The sequence below is a fragment of the Plectropomus leopardus genome, chromosome 20 (genome assembly GCF_026936395.1).
Source record: "Plectropomus leopardus strain MGB_pleo_1.0 chromosome 20, ASM2693639v1, whole genome shotgun sequence".
Taxonomy (NCBI): Eukaryota; Metazoa; Chordata; class Actinopteri; order Perciformes; family Serranidae; genus Plectropomus; species Plectropomus leopardus.
This window is the reverse complement of record NC_142195.1, coordinates 15,923,353-15,949,073: the sequence shown is the minus strand read 5'-3', so window position 1 is coordinate 15,949,073 and position 25,721 is coordinate 15,923,353. Positions and strand designations below refer to the sequence as shown.

At 38.6% G+C, this 25,721-nt stretch overlaps 2 protein-coding genes and 1 long non-coding RNA gene across 5 annotated transcripts in view; 1 reads left to right on the top strand and 2 right to left on the bottom strand.

Annotated features, from left to right (window-relative positions):
• Nucleotides 1-1,489: 1,489 nt before the first annotated feature.
• antxr1b (ANTXR cell adhesion molecule 1b) lies at nucleotides 1,490-18,046 on the top strand. Of its 2 annotated transcripts, none has more exons than XM_042509026.2 (18): nucleotides 1,490-1,966; nucleotides 5,534-5,605; nucleotides 5,693-5,764; nucleotides 5,879-5,960; nucleotides 6,082-6,115; nucleotides 6,386-6,465; nucleotides 7,387-7,455; nucleotides 7,562-7,642; nucleotides 7,749-7,809; nucleotides 8,034-8,132; nucleotides 9,814-9,883; nucleotides 9,994-10,072; nucleotides 11,309-11,404; nucleotides 11,494-11,535; nucleotides 11,722-11,814; nucleotides 14,548-14,706; nucleotides 16,192-16,272; nucleotides 17,122-18,046. In XM_042509026.2, the coding sequence occupies exons 1-18, from the start codon at nucleotides 1,761-1,763 to the stop codon at nucleotides 17,500-17,502; spliced, it is 1,857 nt and encodes a 618-aa protein (XP_042364960.1). In that variant the 5' UTR covers nucleotides 1,490-1,760; the 3' UTR covers nucleotides 17,503-18,046. The 2 variants fall into 2 exon arrangements, with proteins under 2 accessions (XP_042364960.1, XP_042364961.1); XM_042509027.2 differs by lacking the exon at nucleotides 1,490-1,966 and adding an exon at nucleotides 3,930-4,127.
• On the bottom strand, nucleotides 11,288-20,540 carry LOC148186197 (uncharacterized). The gene is made up of 3 exons (XR_015775214.1): nucleotides 19,007-20,540; nucleotides 18,643-18,768; nucleotides 11,288-11,425 (listed from the first exon to the last, which is right to left on the bottom strand). It is a non-coding gene; the product is annotated as an uncharacterized LOC148186197 (long non-coding RNA).
• Nucleotides 20,541-22,077: 1,537 nt separating this feature from the next.
• Nucleotides 22,078-25,721, bottom strand: part of aak1b (AP2 associated kinase 1b) — a 28,892-nt gene continuing 25,248 nt past the window's right edge. For both annotated transcript variants that reach the window (XM_042508734.2, XM_042508735.2), the window contains exon 20: nucleotides 22,078-24,882. In XM_042508734.2, the coding sequence (XP_042364668.2) occupies nucleotides 24,179-24,882 (704 nt within the window). In that variant the 3' untranslated portion in view covers nucleotides 22,078-24,178. The remainder of the gene's footprint in view (nucleotides 24,883-25,721) is intronic.

The window sequence follows — 25,721 nt, the reverse complement described above, 5'->3', positions numbered from 1 at the left end:
CAGTCCTCTTAAGTCCGATGTGGCATTTAGGTCTTAAAATAATGAGTATCTGTTTTAATGGCTGTAGATTTAAGGACCCAAATTAGGAGGCAGAGTTTAGTTGAAAACATAAGTGTGAGATTATTGTCAGTGAGTTGTTCAGTCCGGTAGAGGGTTCTTTGTTGCTGAGGTTTCAGGCTGGAGAGGAGGGTCTGTGAGGCAGGTAGGTGTTGCAGAGCAGACTGAGCGGCCCCAACTGGAGAGGTCCTCAACAGAAAAACAGGACTCAAAAACAGTGCACTTGGAAAATATTCACGTTTTTTCAAAAGTTTCAAAGTCGGCCTGAGCAGAGTACCACATAAGGTAAATGGACAGTCTGGCAACAAGTGGAAGACTGAACCAGGCTTTTATCCAGCAGAGAGTGCAGGTGGTTTGATTAAAGATGAGCAGCAGGTGTGCAGACTTGAGTGATGGCAGGAGACCTGGAAGCCACGCCCAATTTCAGACAACAAACACACACAAGAGAGACACACAGGAACGTACAAACACAAATGCACCCTGACACCATCAGAGAAGATTGATACCACACCTACTGTATGTGTACGTTGAACGTATTCTAATTCTTAGGTTGTCAAATAGTGATGCTTTGTCACGACCCTACAGGCATCTTACACTGATGCATGAGGCACCCTTTGGTGTTTGTATGAAACGCATCAGACTTTAAACTCACTCTGATGTAAACCCATTTGCACCAATGTTAGATGCACAGAGCGTGGTATAAAGAGCGAGAGAGTTTGTGAAGGCTGGAGGTCGACAGACAAAGGACTTTCACCCAGGATGCCACTGTTTGTGTCCTGAGTAAAACCAAAACTGAACATGCTTTTAACCATACCAAGATTTTTCCCAAATCAAACCAGGTACATACATAAACTAGCATGTCCAAAACTGACGTTGGGAGTGAAAAAGTGTTCAGACGGTGCTCAAAATATTAATTAATTTACTTCTGCATCTTAAATAAGTATGACCAACATAAAATCATTAATCTTCTTCCAAGATAAACCCAAAAAGAAATGGCATAAAATAAGCAGTCCTAACGTTTTTCCTTTCTAATCCTTAATCAACCGAGAAACTGTACAGAAATGAACCATAACTTATTTTTTTCTTCCAGCTGTCTAAATTCCTGTGTAACTTTCCGTTTCTTTTTTAAATCCCCAAAGGTTTCACTATGTTTGACATTTGACATGCAACAGGTATTTAGTGTTACTTTAAGATAATGATTATTTCACTTTAATTGTGGTTAAGTTCTTGCTTTTATTGTAAATAAAGTTAAGTAGATGACCAAGTACAGTGACTTGGTGCATGTATTTACCACTAAGTGGCACTGACGTGTAGGTGTTGAATTGAGTAAACCTGCAAGAAAAGTGAAGGAAAAACAAACAAAAGTATTAAATGTGTGATGAAAGCTGTAGGATCATTCAGACAAACACATGAGAGAAACACAGTTTATTATGCAATTAGACTTTTTTTTTTTACAAATTGTTGAGGTGAACTGATGGCAGTGTGTGCTCAAAAGATTAAGTGTGGAGAGAGAGAGTGAGCCGAAGACTCAGTCCCAACAGCTTCACTCCTCCTCTGCCAGCGCACATCTGCTGCTGAGGAGATGGGACACTGATCCAGAGAGGAGCATTAATGCCTTGGAGATTGCTCTGTGCAGCATGGCTGACTGCACCGGTGTGCTGTGAGAGGAGAAGTGGACCAACATCTCCAGCTGGAGACTATTTATGTTTACCCTCTCTTTGCTTGAGCTGGTGCTTTCTCTGAAACCTGGGGTGATGTCCCACTGCTGGTGCAGGCAGGTCCTGCTCGGTGTGGAACTGGGCATGCTGGTGGCAGTCCTGGTGGCCGGCAGTGCAGGACAGATGCATGACAGGAGGGAGGCAGGGTCGTCCTGCTACGGAGGATTTGACCTCTACTTTGTTTTGGACAAGTGAGTGCTACTACTTTTACTCAGCTTTTAATACTTGGTGCATGACTCATTGAAGACGCAGGTGCAACCATTCAAGATGATCTCCAGAGGCACTAATCGGCTACTTGCATTACAAATACTTGCTACTGTACTTTAACTAGCAGCTTTAAAAGTAAAAGTTGAGAAAAATGAAAACAGAAATGATTTTGGGCTGCAGATGAAGACAAAAAGAATCATGTGACTTTGAATCAAACTTCCATAACTAGTTCTTTTGAATCCAGCTGGCACATGTGGTTATAATGTATGTTTATTTTGAAATGTGACCTGTCCAGCTCTTTCTGCTCAAGGCAGCAGGTAGAGGGGTTTGCTAAAGGTTAAATGAAAAAAGGAAAGAGAATGGATTACTCATTCAGTTGTCAAATCTGTTGAATTCTTGGGATACAGCGTGTGGTGTGTATCTACCATTTTAATGCACCATCATTTTCCAGTTTTTGAAACTGAGGAGTAAACAAAGCTTTGCATTTTATGGTCATTCTGTCCCACAACAAACTATAGCTGCCCTAAAATTCATTATCATTTCATTAATTTGAGCTATTAAGTGTCAGAAAATAGTGAAAACGCCCATTGCGAGTCTCAAGTGATGTCTTCAAATGTCTTGTTTTGTCAGACTAAGTGTAAAAATCAAATAAAACTCAATATTCAGTTGTCAATCAGAGAAAAGCAGAAAATCATCACACTGGAGAAGCTGGAGACAGAGAATGGTTGGCACTTTGCTTGAAAATGACTTAAAACAATGAATTGTTCATCATAATTGTTGAAGATTATTTTTTCTGTCAATGAACCAATCAATTAGTTGACTAAATGCAACATGGTGTCTTTTTTTTTTTTTTTAACCAAACAGGAGCCGATTTTTAGAGATTTTAATACCCAGGAAGCTCAGGCATAAGGGTTAAATTACAGTCCATTAAACTGTCATGAAGCAGATGTGAAGCTCCTGAACATGTCACGTGAAATCATGTGTCAGTGTATTGTTGTTTTGGGCAGGTCAGAGCATACTCCTGGAACAAAACGGCAGTTTTCTCAACTCTCTCTTAAAAGAACCATTCAGGGACAACAATTTAAAGGGACAGTCCACTCCAGAATCAGAAATACATATGTTTGCTCTTAACTGTAGTGCTACTTATCATTATAGATTGCTTTGGTGTGGGTAGCAGAGTGTTGGAGATATCGGCTGTAGAGATATTTGCCTCATCTCCAATTAAACGGAACTAGATGGCACTTTTTTTTTTTTTAAAAAAAAAGGGGAAAAAAAGGTAAAACTTATCAACAATGCCTCTTTCATGACTTGGTTACTCAAGATAATCTACAGACCCTGTTTCATATAGGAATTATTGTCTTTTTGGAAGAACTACACCAGCAAACTTTCATAACACATGCAGGAAACGTTCATCAACTCATGGACCTGAGGCTCGTGACAGTGTGAGATGTAAACATTTCTGGTGTCCTTCTTGGCTTAGCTGTAACATTAGCTAGCTCAGTGGTGCTAGGTCAGCCGGCAGTAGATGCAAGCTCTCTTTTTTGCAGTGATACAGGTGTTGTCAGGTAAGAAGAAAATAGATTACTACTCACTACTCACAGTAAGATCTGAGGATTAGCTTTATTAACCGGGACATGATTTATGGAAAGAGACATTCTTGTTGAGTCTCTCCAATGTAATTTTTGGGGCTTTAAGCACTACAAGCTGAGAATGCAAACATCTCTAGCCGATATCTCCAAGACTCGGCAAGTCACATCAAAGCAGTTTAGAGTGATAAATAGCTCTCCAGGTAAAAGAAAACATGTATTTTTGACTTTGGCTTGAACTGTCACTTTAAAAGTAGTGAGAGTCCACAAAAAATGTGTTTACAGAGGGATAAATCATTTGCAAAATGCTGATGCGTTCACTTCAGTGATAAAGTGCACTGCAGGGATTCCTGTTGTCAAAGTTCGGCCACGTTTCAGCGGCAGGAGCCCACATTTAGCTTCAGCTCTCTCTGCTGCAGCCTGCAGAACCCTTTCTCCATTAGAGCCAGATGTTCCAAAGATCCTGAGTTTTTGGCTGTCTCTGCACTGGGACTCACATCACAGGATAAATGAAAACATAAGAAGGGAAAAGAAGAGAGGCAGTGCAGCGTGAGAAGAGGTTTTGCATATTTGCCTCAAAATTCTCTTTAATTGCTGACTTCCTCTTTAAATGCTGCATTCTTCTTTTGATTGTTATGTTGAGTTCACACCTGTTTTCAAAATTAAGGCTTGACATAAAGCTAAGCTCGTCTGAGAGAAGGACGTGGCACTTTTTGTTCTTTGTTTAGCTTTTACAAAATTAGCTGTAAAGCCACATGAGAAGAAGTTGAAAAACTAGACATTAACACTCACAAGGAAATACAGAGGCTAAAACTCACTGGCCACTCTAAATGTAGGGTGTAAATCATAAGTTTCATCTTGATATGATGTATTGATTCTTTGGACAACTATATTGATATTTACTAATATTAAAAGTCTGCCACCATGCAGTTTCGATTAAATTTTGTGGCCTGCGATCAATATGTAATAAAATCAGTAAATATCCTCATCACTCTGAAACTGATGCTACATGACCAGAGAAAAATGGCTGTGGCATTTGCTTTTGCTCAAGAGGTAAAAATACCTACAGAATGTGCTGTATGGCACCAAACCAATAAACGCTCACGCTGGTGGGTGAGGTAAAGCAAGCTTGTCCATTTTGACACGGGAAACGATTTGGCAGCTGGCTGGTGTAACAATCTTGAGTTACAGTTATCAGTGGGATAAATCTTGTTTCTGAAATAGTTGGCACAGTAACATAATTTTGGTTTATACTTCATCAGCAGTGCCTTTTTTTTACAATTTCAGCTCAAGATTCTCATTCTCAGATCTTTTTACAGTACAGGAAACAGTGTTAAACAGTGTGCTGTGTTTGTTAAGAGAGTTAAAGAAACAAACAATACAGTAACAGAATCTTGGTTTATATTCTAGCAGCACTTCTTTGTTTTACAGCTTTATCTGAGTTTGGTGTGCGTTTTAGAGAGAGAGAGAGGGAGGGAGAGAAGGCGGGTCTCTCTTGATCCGCTTTTATATTTATTGTCGCCACGGTGACAGGCATATGAAAATGCAGAAGTATTGTCTGTAGTTCAAGCAACAGGCCTACAGCCAAAGAAAAAAATGTTGCAAAACGAGTCATCCAGTTGGTTTAAGCTTCGAGGTGAGCAGGGAGATCTGGGCGCTGGTGCAATGGACGGAAGTTCACACGAACTACCAACATTGTCATGATTGAACGCTGTTTGAAAATCAGTGAAGTAATTATTTGGGAATCCAACATTAAATCCTCTAAGTACCCTTTCAATGGTTTACAGCAGAGACCTGACGTGTGACCTGCAAATTGCAGTGTTCCTTCTGGTTACAACACATGAACAAGTTTTGAGTCAATGTTTGTTCTCAACTTTCTACATAGGAGTCATGAAATTGAAAATATATACTACTAATACTGCAAGATGATCAAAGTAATTGGTTTTCCTTGAATCTTCCTCTCAGGTCAGGCAGTGTGCAACATTACTGGAATGAGATATATTACTTTGTTGACCACCTGGCTCATAAGTTTATCAGGTAAGTCCTCACAGACACATCAGATTTAAATATTTTTTAAAAAATGATTGAATGTAAAACACTAAAGTTGTCCTTTCTTTTATACAGTCCTCAGCTGCGGATGTCCTTTATTGTGTTTTCAACAGAGGGGAGGATTCTCATGGCACTAACAGAAGACAGGTACAGACACATCTGTTTTAGTTTTTTATATATCTGGTCAATTTGATCCTTGTGTGATCTCATTTCATTTTCATAAATGTGCATTTTAATTTTCTGGAATACGTCACCTACCAGAGACCAGATTCGGGCCGGACTGGAAGAGCTGCGCATGGTGCAGCCAGGTGGAGACACCTACATGCACAGAGGTTTTCAAAGAGTAAGCCATCTGTTAAGTCAATGGGAAAAAGATCCTCCTTACCCAACAGTATGGCATCTAACTTTAAAAAACAGGCCCATTTAAATTTATTGTCACTGACGCCTCTTAACTTCTCTCTCAGGCCAGCGAGCAAATATACTATGGGACTGGCGATGGTGAGTTTTCCTTTTTAACACTTAATCATTCCTTCTGCTGGTGGAGTCTTTTTAACTGTTCATCAGAACTCAGTGCAAACATATGGTGCAGTCATCAACTCAAGACAGAAAGAACAACAAAATTCGACTGCTCTTTCCGTCACGTGACAATTAGGTTCAAAATATTAAAAAAAAAAAAAAAACAATAAAAAATGGATTTCACTGGATGAGATGGATATTGTACCATTATTTAAAAAAGATTTTTTATTGTGATCCATCTCTGACTTTCAGGTTACCGGACAGCCAGTGTTATCATCGCTCTGACGGACGGTGAACTGAGAGAAAATCAGTTTGACCTGGCACAAAGAGAGGTGACTGGAAATCCAGTTAGGGTGTCAGTGTAATCTAACATTATATTAATGTATTTTTCTTGCTATCCTCTTCTCAAACTGATCCTTTCCCCAGAAGCCAGTATAAGAATGCATTACGCATACTTCTTATTTTTACCCTCACCATGTTACTTTAAATATAACATAAAATCAGAAAACTAAATCCTCACTGAATTACTTACAGCAGGAAGATATTGCTGTGTTGTCCTCTTCGGGAAAACGTCCAGGCTTGTTGTGCTTGTGGCCACATGACTCTCAGTGATGTCACAGCAGATGTGTTCCAGCTGTCAGTGGCATAACAGAAGTCACATTACTGACGGAGGCGTTCCCACAAGTGGAAAAAGCTTTAAACTTTCGATCCATAAAGTGCAGTGCCACCGCACTTTTCTAACCATTGTGATTCACTGAACAGTCATCATTTTACTGAAGCTTCATGTTGTTTGTTTAAAGAGACAGATCACCCCCAAATCAAAATTGCATATGTTTTATCTTACCTGTAGTGCTACTTATCAGTCTTGATGTAAGTTTCTAAGTGCTGGGGATATCGGCTATAGAGATGCCATAGAAGGAAGCGTGCATCTACTCATCCATGCGAGGCTTGTGTTTGTGACAATGCAAGATATAACCATTAATGGCGTCCCTCCTTAGCTGTAATGTTACCAGGATTTCTGGAAAGAGACATTGCTGTTGTGTTTAACATATTTTTTTTTGGTGCTTTGAGCACCACATGCCGAGTGACATCTAGTTTCATTATATCGGAGAGAAGGCAGACATCTCTATACCTGATGTCTTCAGCACTCTGCAACTCCCATCAAAACAATGTAGACTGATAAACAGCACTACTGCTAAGAGGAAAAATATGTGTTTTTGATTTTATGGTGAAATGTCCCTTACGTGTCTTAGGCTAGCAGAGCGCGCCAGTTAGGTGCCACTGTCTACTGTGTGGGAGTGAAAGACTTCAATGAAACCCAGGTAAATGAGTTTGTCAACCAAAAAACAAGTTAACCAGTGAATGAATTAATCAATCCAAACTGTAAGATATATAATCAGCTAATCATTCAGTCATATGTCCTCACAGCTTTCAACAATAGCTGACAGTAAGGACCACGTCTTCCCTGTGAATGATGGATTTGAGGCGCTACAAGGGGTCATTGACTCGGTATGACAGACACTTTTATAACAGAAAAATGATTAAATACCTCATTGAATAATTTAATCTACTGTACCTTTAGTTCAACTTCTTATGTTGTTATTTTTCCTTTCAGATTCTGAAGCGATCCTGCATCGAGATCCTGGCTGTGGAGCCGTCCAGCATCTGTGAAGGAGGTAAAGATGCACAAGAGAAAACAAACACCTGTGTTATTTACAGTATATCATATTTAGTTTAGATAAAATGCTGCACCTGAAAGTTACAAAAACAAGTACATGATATACAGTAAATACATTATCAGATTACATAAATGACTCTGCATCAGCTTCTTCAGAAATACACATTGAATAAACTACTGTCAGGACAAATGACATTGACGTTTATTTTAATCCCACTGCAGAATCTTTCCAGGTGGTCATTAAAGGAAACGGTTTCCTTCACGCCCGAGACGTACAGAAAGTTCTCTGCAGTTTTCGCATCAACGACACAGTCACTTTAAGTAAGTGCATGCTACGATTCACAAACACTGATGCACTACAATTTTAAATTGTGTCCTTTATAAAATGTATTTTTCGTTTTTTGTGACTTTTTAACTGCATTATTACATATTTGTACATAAACAATCAGATGCCCCACATCAAATTTTCACCTAAACTCTGCATTCCCCCTCAGCAGAAATGTTGGCATTGTACGTTTCTACAAACCACTGATACATTACTTTTGTACTCTATTATGTAGTAGATATGATAAAACTTTACATTTCAACAATGCTGAATGTGTGGTTAAGTTTAGGGCACAGACCCACTTGATTATTGTGAAGAAAAGATCTTTTTTTTTTGCTTAAATTATTCATTTTAGCACTACCATGGCTGTAAACACAGCAATGTCTTGTTAAAAAAAACTACAGCTTTGCATGGCGATTCCAGGTTTGAAAAACAGCAGGGGAGTACTTTACACCTCGATGTTTGGTGCCTAAAAATTGCTGGAAATGCAGGAAAGGGTCTCTAAAATACAACTGGTTTGGTTGTTTGTTGGTCTTGAACTTTGGTCTGCAGCTTGGCAGGCATCTTGCCCTGATGACATGCAATCAACCATCCCTCCAACTCCAGAAAACAAAATCAGCTCATATATTATGATACTTTAGAAACAATGATGTGATAAATATGAAATGCACAAAGTAACACATTTATGGTTTGCAGAAAACTGCAATGCCGACATTTTCTTCTGGCAACTGGGCTGGAATATTGGACTAAACAATTATCAGTTCACCAGACACATATTGCTGTGTGTCTGCTGGATGTATAAACAATCAAATAGCAACTTCACCATATTAACTTTACAAGGCCATGTGCTTGTTGTGGAGATCTGAAACCAACAGTATAAAGGCTGCAAACTGGCTCTGTCCAGAAGTAACATAATCCATGAAAATGATCACATATTGCTTAAAAATTAAGGTAGGGCATTTACTGTAAGTACAGACGTACAGAGGGTGGACTGAATCAACGTTTTTCTTGACAGAAGAATGTAAATGTATGTGTGAATAAGCTCTGTATTACGTCCTCTGTTGTCCACGTTCTGCTGAAGTGATCGACAGAAGAGGACAACACTGTAGGTGTGTGAATACATACTATTAATAGACAAATACAAAAGCAGCAGTTCGGGGAATTTCACTCAACAGCCATTTACATCATTGTTACAAGTTTGTTTTGGCCATGCAGACAGAGCTGGGTGGAGGGGGGTTAGAGCAGCTCTTTGTGGCAGACAATGATTTAAATCCCCATCCTCCCCAAAAACCATCAACACCATCTTCCCGCTCTTTGAATCAGCTGGTATAACGCTCAGCGCTTCTCAGATGTCTGCAGGGGAATGTGGATCTCATCAGGCACGAGCCCTGTCTTTGCACACACTAGACACTCACTCAGCCAGGGTAAATAAACCACAACCCTCTCTCATTTGCTTCATTTTCCATAAGGAGAGGAAGTCCAGGGATTTAATAACAAAAAGAATATTTTGAGGCATGAATCTCCTGAAGTTTGAGGACTGGAAGAGAAAAATCAACTTTTTGTTTTGCATCACTTTCTCTTTCACCAGTGATCGTGGCCTATCTTGCATACACTGCATACGCTCAAATCTCATAATTACAGCATATCGTGATACAAACTCTCATTCTATTTCCACAGTGAAAAGACCTTTGGTGGTGAGAGATACGTACCTTTTGTGCCCAGCTCCTGTTCTGGAAAAAGTGGGAACGTAAGTGATTAATGATACAGAGACATGGCTGTCTGGGTTGGATTAGACTGAGGCGCTAACTGTCAGCAAATTATCATCATTTTTATTTATATTTGCTACCATTTCTAAAGGTCTGCCACGCTCCACGTCAGCATGAATAACGGCCTGAGCTTCATATCAAGTTCCGTCACAATCACTGCAGTCACTTGTGTAAGTATGCAATTTACACAAGACGGATGATACAAAAAAGCTGAACTCACACATTATAGCTAAATGTACTCGGTGAACTTCAGTCTAGACTTTGGCTCATTTTGTGACTCCCCCTTCTAGTATGATGTTGTTGGCCATGTGGGATCAGTGCATCACAGAAACTCTTTTCTTCTTGGATCAGCTGTCTCTTTCATTTATCTTTGAAGAAATGTCTGCTGTCACACATGTTTGCAGCTGCAGCAGTTTGACCCTCTGACTCAGCTCGCTGCATTTCATTACAGTGACCTTGACGCTGACAATATGTTATAAAAATTGAAAGTAACCCATAATGTTCTCAGCAAATATTTCCACTCTGCTAAATGCTGTTGAAAAGACATAGAAGAGGCCGATGAGTAGTTGTCTAAAGCACTTATGCAGTTTTGGTTGAAAAGAGATATTAAATACAGTTGGCAAACTGTAATCATAATCATAAATAAACCTAAAAAATGCCATTATTATTATTGTTATTATTATTATTATTATTATTATTATTATTATTATTATTATCACAACTGGTTATAATTCTGGTTCTCTTGATTTCATTACTTTCAAATGCATAAGAAAGTGGAAAACTAAAATGTAATATAAGTGTTAAATAGACTATATTACTGTCGACTGTTGTAGTTTCTGTATAGTGTTAGACTATCTTTAAAAATGTCAGTAAAAAGTATGGTATGTCATAAAAGTCATAAAAACATCATAGTGTGTGCGCTTTTAGAGTGCGGCCCTTAGTTGTATGCTGGCTGTCACTCATTTAAACACACACAAAATGAAAATATAATGTTGTCTCAAAGTAACATCATGTTCTTGAAAGTTGTGCTCAGGTTGGGTAAGTTACGGACCTTCAAATGTAGGCCTAATCTATGCAGGAATTGTTGGTTATTGTTTGTGAACAGTATCACTACTAAAAGTGAAAGTGAAAACAAACCCCAGCTTTGTTTTTTTTTTTCTATGCTGTGACCACAATTTTTACAGCTTCCTCTTGCCCCGACCTTAGCTGCACACTGTGTCCTTCAATGCAGCAAAATAAGAAGAAAATACAGGCGGAGAGCGGTGTCTCTGCAGAAAAATACAACACTTCACACTCTCAATGGGTCATAAGGATGATTGGGAGGGACTATCTATCTATCTATCTACATTTAGGCTTTTAGGTAAAACTCACCCTCTTCATATTCTGTCTCTTTTTTCTCCCTCTAGTCTGATGGGACGTTTGTGGCCATCGCTCTGCTCATCCTGCTGCTCCTGCTCACCATCCTCCTGCTCTGGTGGTTCTGGCCTCTGTGCTGCACTGTGGTATGACGGCCATCTTGGATCCTGTCAGTGAAAAACAAACAATAGTGTCTTTGAGGCTTACGCTGCATATTTCTTTTTCAAATTTGCAGGTAATTCATGAGCCTCCACCTCCAGTAATAGAGGACGTGTCTGTAAGTGATTTTTGTCTTTACCTCATAATGAAACAATTATATAAAAGTCTTGGCATTTATGTTGATGTTTTAGTATTGGTTTAGTATTAATTTACTCATTTGTTAAGCACAGCGCATCTGCCCAGCTACAGTCTCAGCAATTTGTTTCCTTCTTGAAAACTTGAATACTGTTTCCTTCCTCTGCAGGATGATGAGGACGGTTTTCCGAAGAAAAGGTGGCCCACAGTGGATGCCTCGTATTATGGAGGACGTGGAGTCGGAGGCATCAAGAGAATGGAGGTAGAAAGAGATAATTGCAACATAGATGGCAAATGAATTAATATGTAATAATGCACTGGCACTTAGTGTTTTAAATATTTTCAGATATATTAAACTTCTTCGTTTGCCAAATTCACTTTATTCATTTCACAATATGTTTGATTTAAAGCTGCTATAATCATGAGAGGTTTTTCTTACATTGAATCAACATCAAACATGTCTTTGTAATGTAACTAAATACTGCTTCTTTCAATATCAAATATGATATCTTCAAAATATTCTAATAAAATCCACTGCATGTGATCATCAGCTTCAAGTTCACAGATGAAAAACACATGATGGCCTTGAATCAAGCACTTGGCTAGTTTTATAGAGATCAAACACAAATACAGCAGGAATACAGAGGGATACAGGAAACGACTCATTCCTTAAAAAAGATGACTATGCAAGTCCATGCTGGAAGTGACTGAGTCACTTTGTTTTTGTGACTAGTTTGGAGATCCAGCAAGAGTCAAGATGAGGCCATCTGGCCAGTAAACTGAAAAAAAGAACAGATTTAGCAAATGCCCAGAGGCTATGATGTGCTTTCTGTTAGTGAGCTTGCATGACTCGGTTGTGGTTGTTATACAACAGGACAGTGTTTTCGGTTTTTGGCATTGTGCACAGGAGAAATGAAGGTCCTGTCAGTGAAATCTTGTGCAATGACTAGGACTTTACAGCTCTAGATGGTAAAAGAAAAATAATGTCAATCTCAGTATCTGTGAGGAGAAGGTGGCAAAGGAAACCAGTGGAAAGAAAAGTTCAGAGTCATGCGATTTCTTTTGTAATAAGAAAAGGCAGTCAGACATCTTCAACAACAGGAATGAGACATCCGCAAATCAAGAGGGACCAGATGTGTCTATTGTCTGAGAGGAGGAAGGTCAAGGAGACAGAAGTCACCCTCTCAGTGTGAAGTGCTTTCCCGACTGGTAGTGCAGTGTGAGCAGTCTGTGCTGTGAACTCGAAGCCTTGAAGCGGCACCGCTTCCAAAGAGAGCAGTGGAAAATATGCACAACTTCATTTAAGTGCTTTCTCTGCCAAGTTAAAGCCTTCATGGCTTCTCTGTGGCAGTTGCGAGGGAGTAAATCTGAGTAATGAACTTCCAAGGTCCCTTTGACAGAGCTGGTTTCATTCTTGATTTGATGGATTGTTCTTGTCATTTACTTTGGTGTTTTTCAAGGTAATTATGAAGGAAACCTGGAAAAAAATGCTTTTAGTGAAACTACTTTACATTTGAGAAGGCAAACTACCTGTGGCAGTATGTCTCTCACTGAATTTTCAGATTTTATGCTATAAAAACAGGCTGAAAAGTAGGCTAATTGCTGTTCTCCGAGAGACTTAGGAAAAAATCACAAATCTGAAACTCTGGAACATAAATGGACACAATTAAATTTAAGGCAAGGGAGCCAACTTTTGACTCCTTGTGGATTTCAGAGGACTGGGTTCAATTAACAGCTATGTAGACATGCTACCAACATCTGGATATGTAAAGAAAGAGTAATTTTTATTTGTAAAAATAAAGCAGCAAGTTGTTGCAAAGACTGACATCATTCATTTACAACAGTTTAGGTCATTTAATGCAGAGGCATCTGCAAAACGGTTCTCCTTGAGCTCACATTATCAGCTGATGTGATTACATCGTGTTGATATCACAAAATAGTGATATAGGAATGATGCAAGACTATGAGTCTCAGAGCGGCTTTGTGAGGCTCTACGCCGGCACAGCTCTGTTTTAAACTAAATGCTAAAAATCAGCATGCTAACAGGCTGACAGTGACAATGTTAACATGCTAATGTTTAGATTGACTAGATAGACTATAGTGTGGCAAGTTCACCATATTTTTTTTCTATTGTTTCAGCATGTTTATAAGCATTAACTGCAAAGTACAGCCGAGGCTTATTGGAATTAGGCATGGGTGCTATCAAGGTATCACGGTTTACCATGGTATTTGGGAATCCCAAAGGTATGATTTTCAGCACTCAACAGATGCTGCTGTTGCTTTTAAACTGATACGAAGATGCTGTATTCAGGCGATGTATTGTAGTGCACAGCACTGACCACCAGAGGTCACTCTCACGGTGGTGACTGTGAGTGGTGGGAATAACATTACAGGACTATTAAAAAGAGAAATACATCGGCCCCTGTTTAGAAGTATTTTGGGTTTAGTCGAAACTATAATGTTGAGGCAGCCAACACAAAAGAAGCAGTGTGCAGTTTCACATAATTTACGTTTAACCCACAAATATGTAGGTATACTGGTATGAGTATAACAATGTTTGGAGGATATTATACACAAACAGAATTACAGATAAGACAATATCATACATGCATACAGACTGTCATGTATCTAATGCCCTGGTGAAATGTCAGGAAGGTATGAAGGTATGGAAAAACTGTTACCCCCCAAGCCTAATGGGAATGTCATTCTATCTATCATCTGGGAACAACTGATGTTAGTACATAATTTCTTGGTGATACATCCAGTGGTTGTTTAGATACTGTATTTCTGTCTGGACGAAAGTTGTGGACCATTAGAGCCAAACTGCCAAGATGGCCAAAAATAATTAGAAACACTGCCATTCTCTTCTTTTAGCACTGTAACCAAATATCAAGGTTGATTTAAGAGTTCCCATTTAAGCCAATTTTATTCAAAATGAGTGCCTCCTATTTGTCACCGCTTGCAGCACAGTGCTGAGAGAATTGTTTCTGTTCAGGTCCGATGGGGAGATAAAGGCTCGACTGAAGAGGGAGCGAAACTGGAAAAAGCTAAAAACGCTCGAGTTGTAATGCCTCCAGAAGAGTTTGAGCCACCACGACCTTACTACAATGGACACAAATCTATCCCCTCTCAGAAGTGGTACTCTCCCATCAAGGTGCTCCACTTATTGACTTTTGTTTCATTTATTTGAGTTATGTTATTGGTTCATTCAGTCAGAAAGTTTGTGATTTGGTGTTAAATTTATTTTGTGTTTGAGTCATTGAATTTTCACTAGATGTCTATTAATATTTTTGCTTAAAAGTATTTAAAAAAAATTATTATTATTTGGCTTTAAAATTCCTTTTATATAATATATAATAATTCCTTTAAATATTTTTTTTCCAGAGCTCTCAACCACATCTCATGCACTTCCTCTTTGCTCAGCTGTAACATAGTTGTATAACTGCTACCAAATGTATTTAACTGCATGGTTCACATAATGTTAACATATGTAATATGATGACAGTTCCAGATGTTTTAAAACTTAAAGACTCTTCCTCACAATGGGCTCTATCAGCCATAATCTAAAAAAATCATACTTTTAGTGTTCCTGGGAATGATGTGTGACCAGGAAATAGTTAATAAAATGTGTTTCCTAACATATTAGTCAGCTGGATGGACTGTAATAGGAACCAGACATGAACTGAGCTAACCCCTGAATATGGATTCTGTTGAGCGGGTGTTATTTCTAACAAAATACATTCTTTGTTTATCTGTCGCTCGAACAAATAAAGCTTCCTATGCAAGAATCAAAGAGAAACATCTGGAGCAAAAAGTACAGATACAGTCTGGCAGAGTCACAAATATAAACACATAAACTTTGCTTGCTAGTCGGATTTTAAAGGACTGATTTTGCTGTGCAGCTGGCCGCTGCACACAAATGATGCTAATATTCTGGCTGTTGTCAGTGCAAAGGAGGACTAGGGCCATATTCAAAGAAAAACTAAAATTGTGAGAATAAGTTCATACAATTATGAGAACAAAGTCCTAATTTTGAGGAAAAAAGCAATAGTGTTATGACAATAGTCGTTAATTAATTAGATTAAGATTATTCCATTTTACAAGAAGAAGTCTAAAATTACTAGAATAAAGTTGTAATTTCAAAGAAAAAAAAGTCATAATATTACAAAAATAAAGATGTAATTTAATGAGAATACAATTATTGTATATTGTATGTATAGTTATTGTTATTATTTGGTAACAGTTTTTCATAATATTACATGATTAAAATAGTAAATTAGTAGTACAGTAGAAGAAGTTGCATCTTAAGGCTGGAAAGACAGGTGACATTTAATCAGCTAATATTAGGATTTTTTCTCTAATAGAAGTAGGACTTATTCTTGTAGTACTGTTTTTTCTTGAAATAGTATGATTTTATTTTCACTAAATTCCAACATTATTCTCATAATATTATGACTTTTTTTTCTCAAAATGATGACCTTAATCTCAAAACATTTTATTTATTTATTTTTTTACTTTTATTTTATTTTTTTACATTTTTGATTTAAATGTGGCACTAATACTCAGGCGTATGTTAAAGAGCACTTGTACTCTATACGGTTATTTATTTGGACCGTCTTCTGTGATCATCTTCCTGCAGGGCAAACTGGATGCGCTGTGTGTATTCCTGAGAAAAGGCTATGACAGAGTGTCTGTGATGCGACCTCATCCTGGAGACAAGGTGAGAGATATCGACAAGCCAAAAATAACAGAATAATGGAAAGTTGAAGCGTGATGTTGTGACTTCCTCTGAGGAATTATGAGCTCTTTACAGCTGTTAGATAAGAGCACATTCATTCAAAACAAAGCAATTAATAAAATTCTGAACTAACTATGTCAACTTTTGGCAGGCAGATGTGTGTGAATTTGCCAGAGCTTAAAATCATGACCTCTGGAAATGATTGATAGAGGAAGTTTGGAGGAAAGGATCAAACTGGGAAGTTAGAATGTTATCTGAATGACATTAGATGCACGTAATCCACGGACTAAACATTTTTAAAAGCTAAAGCTGCACCAACTTCAAGCAAAAGTGGCATAGTGAGTTGACAAAGGTAAAAAGAACTGCAGTATTGTCTGGAGGAATGCTCCTGTCTGCAGAAGTCATTTAGAGTAGATGCTGCCTGCCTCCTCCAGCTCTCAGCGTCAGCTCGACTGGGCTGGCAAGAATGCTGTTTCCTTCCATGACACTCGCGAATGGAGGAATTTCCTCTTTCCATCTGCTGAAAGCTGTACCCTACAAAGCCTGCCAATCCCTGTGCCACAGCAGATCCAGGAATGTCTGCAGTTTCTTGTCATTACAGATTTTCTTTCAATCTCACGCTGCAACAGATTTTTAGGTAATTCTCTTGTACTTTTTTTCTTTTTTTTTTTTTTTACCAATTTCTTGCTAATTTTTGGATCTTTTCTATTTGCTTATTGCCTTCTTCACATGTTTTTTTTTAAAGAAATCATGCCACCTTGCTCAGGTTTCAAAGGGTTAAGTTCAAAAACAAAACCTATGCAATAACCTTGTTGTTGTTCTTTATTACAGGGCAAGTGCATAAACTTCACCCGAAGCAAATCCTACCCTCCTCCTCGCTACCCAATCTACAACCATCCCTCCACGCCTGTCTACTCTTTGCCCCACAGTTTCCGCCATCACCCTTCAGAGGGCGACCACATCTTCAATTTGCCCCCTTCGCCAACTTCAACGCTCCCCCCTTTGCCGTCCACTCCTCCCCCGTCCTCAACCACCCCTCCCATGTACACACCACCTCCCAACAGAGCACTGCCCCCTTCCAACATGAGCTCACTCTCTGCACCTCCATCTCCAAATGGCTCCCTACCACCTCCACCTCAGAGTCCACCTCCGTGCAGAGCGCCTCCTCCATCACGCCCTCCTCCACGTCCCAATCATGAGAACCACTGGTGATTAAAAAACAAAAAGATGAGGAGAGGGATCCAAGCTCAGGATGGAAACCTGAAAGGAACTTCTCACTGCGCCTCTATCCAAACAGAGAGACAGTATAATGTTGCCATATGAGGCTGCAGCTGGTGATTCAACTCCTGCACCGTCTGTTTTCCTCAACAAGGGGCTCACGCATGATGTGCCATGAACTATGACTTTTTTTAAGTCTAGAAAATGAATATTTAGTGTAGCAAGCACAGCTTTGGTTATTAAATGCTATTGGAGCTCAGCAGCAAAGTATTCATGTTTAAAATATTTCAACCAGACACATTGCTCAGGCATTGTGATGTGCTATGGAGTGGCATAAATTTGCATTTTCACCTTTGCCTGATGCAAATCTTTTTATGTAAAACAAATCTTTTACTGTTTTGCACAAGCAGCAGAAAATCCAGTGGCTCAGTAACTGCGTCATGTGTTTTATACATGCAAGTCTGTTTGGCAAGCGTTGTTTTGTAAAATGTATATTGTGTGAATGAATATTCATTAAATTACAGAAATATACAGTTCACATTATATTGCATCAGATGCCTGATTTCCATGGACGATGACAGTGTTTGTCATGATCTTTTTGGGTGATTGCATAAAAGGCACTTCATTTTTTTGAAGTACACTTCTATGCTTCTTGCTGAGAGTTAAAAGAAGAGCAACACCACAATCATGTTTTTACGGTAAATGTAGAACAAGAGCCTGCAGGTGATTTGCTTAATTATTTAATTGTCACTTCCTGTTAAGCTAAAGCTTATTCTTTGGTAGTGGTTGTGTTACTGATATTGGGGTGCTTTTCTTTCCTTAATTCTGTCATTGACATCACAAGTCTTGAATCCCAATTTTATTACTTTTAGACTAGCCCACTCTATGATACAGCTTGGCAGGCGTCTCGCTTAGGTGTCACACCGTCAACCATCCCCTCCACCTTACAATACCAAAGTCAGCTCATATACTACGTCATTTTTGAAATGTTGATATGACAAGGCTATGTATGAAATGTGCAAATTTAACGTATTTGTGGTTTGCAGAAACTAAGCTATAATCACAGGTTCTCGGAATCAGAATAAGTGACAACAATTAAGGACTTACAACCACAATTTTAAATGCTGTACCTACCTGTGCTTTACGTCCACAGGTTTTCTTCTGCCCTCAATGTGCATGTAAGCGACAGCTGAACACACCTCCAATAAAGGTTGAAGACAGTAGGTGGCCTTTGAGGTTTTACTGGAAGCAATGGTCAAACTGTGAAAAGAGTGTTGCAAAACAATGTGATTCCACGAAAAAGAGTTAGACCATAGGTATTGTAAGATAACTGAAACTGGATTCACAGATAAATAAACTAGCTGACAAATACTGATTCATGCCAGAAGGAAACAAAGTGAAAGAACAATATTTTGTTCTCAAAGGAAGCACAACAAAATAATTAATCAAGGTAACATACAAATAGGAGTTGTAAGAGTAAAAACCGTAAATTACCCACCAGGTACTTTGAATGAATCATTCCCAACACATTTGCTCCAGACAGCTAGCAGGCCTAACAGCTAGCTTGATTAGCAGCGAGCTGATTGTAAAAAAAAAACTAAAACAAACACAAAAACAAAAAGAAGATGCCTGTCATGCTGGGGCTTTGTCACACTGTCACGAGTAATCGGGATATTAAAACAGTACCAAGGAATTGTTAATGTTATAGGCTTTTCTCACAGCAGACATTTGGACTTGTCCTAGCAGGAAAAGCACAGCTGTTACTGATAACACTAACGATGGTTTGCTCTCTCTTAAAATGCTCCAGTGAGAGTGACTGTGAGCAAGCATGCACAAAACAAGGATCCAGAAATCAAAGCAGCTAAATCGACCTCAGACATCGTTCATTTTCTTATTTTTTACACCTGTGTTGTTTCTACTTTGTCAAGTCAAAATATCCTGCATGAAACGGGGAGAAACTTATGTCAACTGTGCACTTTTCCTGCTATGACAAGTCAGAATGACTGCTGTGGGGATAATTTGCGAGGCACTTTAAAATAAAATGGAGGATAAATATAGTGCACTGTATAGTAAATAGAGACTTTTATTACTGTATAAAGTTTGATGACGTCATGTAATTTTCTCTGTAGCTCCACCCAAGAGAGCAGAGGTGTAATCAGAAAGAATTGAAAACACCTGTGTGAGCGTGCAGGGCCTTAAACTGTGCATCATCTTTGAAGATTACACAGTTTGTATGGAAATGAATCAGACCTGAATATGACCAGACATGTTAAAGCTGTTAAAGGAATATTTCAGCACCCCAAATGATCTTTTGTATATCAGTAACACACTCCGCCATTGTTTACAAACTCACACAACTCGTGCAGTGTAATCCAAGTCTCATTTATCCGGTCGTATACTACCTACCATACACATGCATTTTTGCAAGAATCTTATTTAAAACATGAACAGTCTCACTCACGGATGGTTAATGCGCCTTCCTGTGTGTTTGGGAAGAACTGAGCATACAACTGGATAAATGAGGCTTGCTGTTGAGTTTTGCTGTTGTTAAACATGGCCCTCACTTCATTTAGACGGTTGCTTTTTTTGGATCCTATTTTCGCCATGGAGGAATGCAAGAAAAACAAAGTTTTCTTCATGAAACCAACATAACACTGGGTGAATAATTGATATACAAATGATCAGTTGAGGGATGAAATACTCGATAAATACAAGATAAAGTAGGACAAGTGCATTTACTTTAGGTGAAGTATTTGCTTTAAAAGGATTTTATATATCCTAAGTTTGGTTTTATGCCTGCAATGCTCTCAGAAAAATTTTGGCAGCTATCCACAGCCATCGCAGGAGAAAGCTCTGATTTACAGACAAACAAGGAAATTAGGCCTTACATCTCTGACAAAAGGATTTGAGCTGTGGTTGAGATGGTTGTTACACCAGGTAAAGATGCACTCAAATGTCTCCAGACAAAGATATTTTGGTCACCACTATTTACTGATGGAAAAACTGGAGGAATTTGCTGAGAAAAGCACATCTGGACTGCTCTGCTTTTCAAACTAGCATTGGAGAAAATGTGCAAACAGCTAGAATGTAGACAGATTAAAGGAAGGATAAAATATTATTTACTTTATTTATAACCCCAAGCAGTTTGGAGTAAATAGTTTCCATTTTGGTTAAGACGTGTATAAACTCTCTCTAACTGAAAAATAAAATGGAACTTGATTTTCAGAGTTTGAGATTATGCAACAAGAGATAGAAGCAGACAAGTCAGCTGACTCTTATTCCACTCAGATCTACTGAAATAAATCTTAATATATCTTTTCCATGTGCTTTCCTTAGTTTGTTCAGCATTTGTAAATGCTTTTACAGACGCATGCAGACGGACTTGCAGTCCTGTGGGCAGTGAGCTAATGGAGGTGTGTCTGAGAGAAGTGCCAGAAGCAGAGGCAGTCGGATTCAAGGCAGACAATAAAATCAAAATCCAACTATGATGCTATGGGGCTCTGGAAGAGGTATTCACATAGCCTAAGGCCATTTAATTTTTTTTAATCCTTTTTTTCCCATTTCCAGCATTGTGTTGGCAGTTTGTCTTTTTTTACTGTTTGTCATGAGGAACATATAACACAATATTAAATTCTCTCATTTCCAAAAGGACAACGATGCAAAACGTTCTCAATATTTGAATGATCAAATCAATCTTCCTTCTACTAAAAAGCAACCCCACAGAAGATGAATAACTTTCAGGAGGAAAATATGCTTAGCAGCGGCCTCATCTTGGCCTGTGGCACAGTCTACCTTGGCTGCACAAACAATGGCAATCACGGACGTCGCACTGCTAATCAGCTCCACAGTGAAGCAAGTTTATGAACCACAGTGCAGCTTACACACAACCTTGAACTAATTTACAGGAAAGCCTCAGACTTATCTATTTCCATTTACATAGACAAACCCTGACATGTTTATTGTGATGAAATCAGCTCGCAACCTGGCTCACTCTCCTCTCTTTCCATGCGCTCTCCATCTCTTACTAAATCTAAGATCACATGACACTTTAAAGAAAAAACAAGCAGCTCAACTTTCCCTTTTCCTCCTTAAGTAGATAGAGGTTTGAGTTGTGACTTAAATGTTTTATGCAGGTTTATTGAGGGTTCAGTCTGACATGACAACTGCACACCTGTGTTTATAGTGTTTTTCCATTTTACCTTTGCATGTTCTTTAATCTGTATAATCTAGTATAATGAAGATAAACTAAAAAAATGTTCCTGGATATTTGGCCTTGCTGCTTCAAATTCAAGGACAGCATCAGTAACACCCAAAGCAACAACACTGTCTGCATCTTTGAAGTCCAGAGGAGTAGGAATGCAACATAAAGTAAACCTTAGCAACTCTATCAACACATAAGAGACATTAAACAACATCTTAGCCTCTTCAATACCCTGCAGGGCTGCCTCTGAAAAATATCTTAACAGTGAGTCCCATCTCAAAGAAAACAGAGAAAGGCAATGAATCAACTTGAATCAAATCTCATAATTTAGGGTGTGTGCATTATAATAGTGAATGACCAGGATGTCATTGTGTTTACAAACCTTTAATAAAATCCGTTAAATGCTTTTTTTTTCACTGACATTTCCTAATGTCCAGTATTAATTGCCAGATAATATAGAAATATACAAATGCTGTAAGCAAGGCAAGGCAGCATGTTTACAAAAAATCCTTATCTTTGAGAAGATATAAAGCAAAATTAAAGCATTTAAATGAGATCTTATTATCTTAAAGGAAGAGTTCACACCCCAAATGACCATTTGTGTATCAGTTACTCACCCTGTGTCACACTGAATTCATGAAGAAAACGTCTTTTTTCTCGTATGCCTTCACATTGAAAGAAGAATCCAAAAACAGAGAAAATTCTTGATGAATTGAAGTCGTAGGGGTTCACGTTTAGCCACAGCAAACAACATCAAAACATCTGATTACAAACTCTCAAATAACTTGTGGAAAATAAACAGAGTCTTTTATCCAGTCATGAGCTAAATGGTTAATTCGGATGCACAAAAGTCATCAATAAGATGAGAATATTTAAAATACTGTCGTATAAAGGGCGCTGGTGAACTACTTGTCTATGTATGAGACTGTTTATACAACAATGTTTTAAAGCCTTGAAGAGAGGATAGGAAAGTTTATCATTAAGTCTAATTCCCCATCAGAAAGGGCTGTTTGGGAAGTATTGAGCATACGACTGGATAAAAGAGGCTTTGATTACACTGCATGAGCTGTGTGAAAGTTATTAAATGGATGTTTTATTGTAGTTTTGTGATTGTTAAACATGGCCCCTCCTATTTCTATTCATTATGCATTTTCTCAGTTGTTGGTTTTGCCATTTACCAGAAGAATGTGAGAAAAGTTTTCTTCTAGGATTTAACATAAAACAGAGTGTGTAATTAATATACAAATGGTCATTTGTGGGATGAAATATTCTTTTAAGAGAAACTCACTAAAAGTCAGTTGGTAGAGATGATGTTTCCTTCGTGAGAATCCCTTCTGACCTGTCACCTAAACCACAGATACGATATGTTTCATTTAAAATACAAAGACCAAAGACAAACAACATTAGCATGTTAAAAACCCTTTTAAGAGAACTATAAGGGTCCATTAACACTGGTGCTGTTTGTTGGAAAATAGCAACACCAACCTGCAAACAATTAAGCAGTAAAGCAGGTAAATGGAGCTTGAAATCAAAGTCCTTTCAAATCTCAAAATCATACTGGTTCCAGGGCGACTCTCTACCTATTTCTAGATCATCCATTTGGTATTTTATGTAACTTGCCTGTCTTTTATGAAGATCTTTATAAAGAGTTTACAGTGCTTGATATGAAAGTAATAACTGCAAGAATATTTTATGTCCTCAAACTGTGTGAAACATGTTTCACATTATGTCTATACATTTCTAACATTTTCTTTGGCTTGCAGCAGAAAGTCTGGTATCTCTTACAGCATCTATGCTGAATACTGAGCAGAAGCCTGCAACCATTTTGGAAAAATAACTCGACGAGTACATCATAGGCACAATTAGTAACTGAAATGTAAACAAAAGGGTAAACAGCTAGAAATAACTGCAATCACTGCCAAACTGATTGACATGTTTCTAATAAAAGACTAAAACTGAAAACAGCAACTTTATCTCTAAGCTATTAATGTTTTCTAATATTACAGCATCAGTAAATAATAAAACTGCAATGTTTGTAAAGGACTGAGTAATGCAGACCTTTTTTAAAAAATACGACAAGCTTGAAACACACTAAATGCTTTTTCTTCATTATTTGACTAAAAATGATTAGGCCTTTAACAAAACCCTTTTTGATGTCCTTAATTGAGCTTAAAAAGGACCAATCCTTAAACTTCCCTCAGTCCAAACTCAAACTGTTTGTAAAGTGCTGAAATGGTGCACTGCTGTACTTGGACTGAAAGCAAATCACATGACTGAGGTAGAACATTAAGTTTAAACAAGCACATAACTGGTTAAAGGAAAATTTACTCATTTTAATACTGCAGTAATAACAAGAGTAAAGCTACATTAGGTATTTGGTTAATACTGCCACTGAAGTCTGCTTTGCCTGCTTCTTAAGTTAGAGAAAAAAGCTCTGTCTTGGCGTATTTTAGGAGATGATGGTATAAATCAAGGTTTCCCCTGAGAGCATCTTGGCTGGAAAGGTGCAGCAGTGAACGGGTCATCCAGAGGTCTTCCCCCGATGCTCCAGGAATGCAGAGGCCCCACAGCTACCGACCCAACAGCAGCCTGCTGACCGATCCTGGAGACGACCCGGTGCACTGCCACCGGCTGCTGGAGCAGAGGCGTCTCTGTGTGCAGAAGAGAGGCCCGGGGACCAGGAGGTGATGACACTGGAACCAGGTGACACCGTTTGCTGGTTTGAATCTGTTGTGTACCAGACCGAAATATGTGGGTGTTACTAGGGCCGGCTTTGGTGTTTTCCTGCCTCTTTCCAAACGGTGCCTGGAGGAAAACATCTGAGGTCTCAACAGGTTTATGACATGTAGAAAAGGAGGTGCTGCTGAATGCCATCTTGGTTTCTTTTCCTGGCGTTTTGAAAGGGGCCAGCTGGAAGACATCAGAAGTGACCGGGCTGTTTGGGGGCTGGAACTGGGATACTTGGTTGACAGGTATAAAAGGCAGGCTGGTGGATGCAGCTGGTATCAGATGGTGGTGTGGTACGCTCCTCTCATCTGGTGGCAACATGTGTTTATTATATACACAATCAGCAGTCTGCTGGATCCTCGGCCTCTGATTCTCCTCAGTGGGCTGCACAGAAGCCACAGTCCGAGCGGCTCGCAGTGCATTACTGTTGAGCTCCCTCTGCAGGTCTGTATGTGGAGAAGATGAAAGAGAGATGTGAAGATAGATGCTTGAAATATTTGCTGACCTCTGAATCTCTTACATATTTTGCTATCTATGATATTTGTATTCTTCACGTGTGCTGTACTTCTAGACTGCTAGAATTGTTCTATAATTTTACAAGGTCTTGCACTATTTTTGGATTTTGGTAAGCTAGAGCTAAAGACAATTTGCCAATGTGGTGAGCAATAAAGTTGTAATTGTACAGAGTTGTAATACTGTATTGTATTCTGTTCAGTTTTTTTCTGGACGATGTTTCTTGTGGATCAAAATCCAAAAACATAACCTGGTCTATGCAAAATCCTGTTGGGTTGTAGAGAGAAAAAAAACTGAAGAGGCAAACATGGTATGGATTCTTGTGTTCTTTGAATGAAATATCTTGCATCTGCAAACTCAGATGGCTGAGGTGATAAATAGCTCGACCTACACTTGATTTTTGAGTTTCGGTTATGACTGATCGGTCAAGACGGATATTTGTTTTTACATGAACAGATGAAAAACATTTTTGATGAAGACAATCTGAATTTGGTTATTGGAAAGTTGTGACCAAGATATGTACCGAGCTGGACATTTCACAGATGAAAAGTAAACTTGTCAGTGCTCTCTGGAGAAAAACTATCTGCAGTAAGATAAATATGACTGATTTGTCAGCTCCAGAAATGATCCTAACCCAATCAGCTACAGATGTATTCCTGACTCCGGACCTCCATGAAGACAAATGAAACATGATAGCATCTAGTAGAGTAAAGCCATAGTCACAAAAATATAAAAATTAAAAAATTAACTGACATTTAAATGGGACATGAGA

What these genes read in the sequence shown, in the direction of transcription:
- antxr1b (XM_042509026.2), top strand. Translation starts at nt 1,761, where the DNA reads ATGTTTACCCTCTCTTTGCTTGAGCTGGTGCTTTCTCTGAAACCTGGG. An exon ending in TGCACAGAGGTTTTCAAAGA is followed by an intron (nt 5,961 to 6,081) that starts GTAAGCCATCTG and finishes CTTCTCTCTCAG; the next exon opens with GCCAGCGAGCAAATATACTA. An exon ending in AGTGGTACTCTCCCATCAAG is followed by an intron (nt 14,707 to 16,191) that starts GTGCTCCACTTA and finishes ATCTTCCTGCAG; the next exon opens with GGCAAACTGGATGCGCTGTG.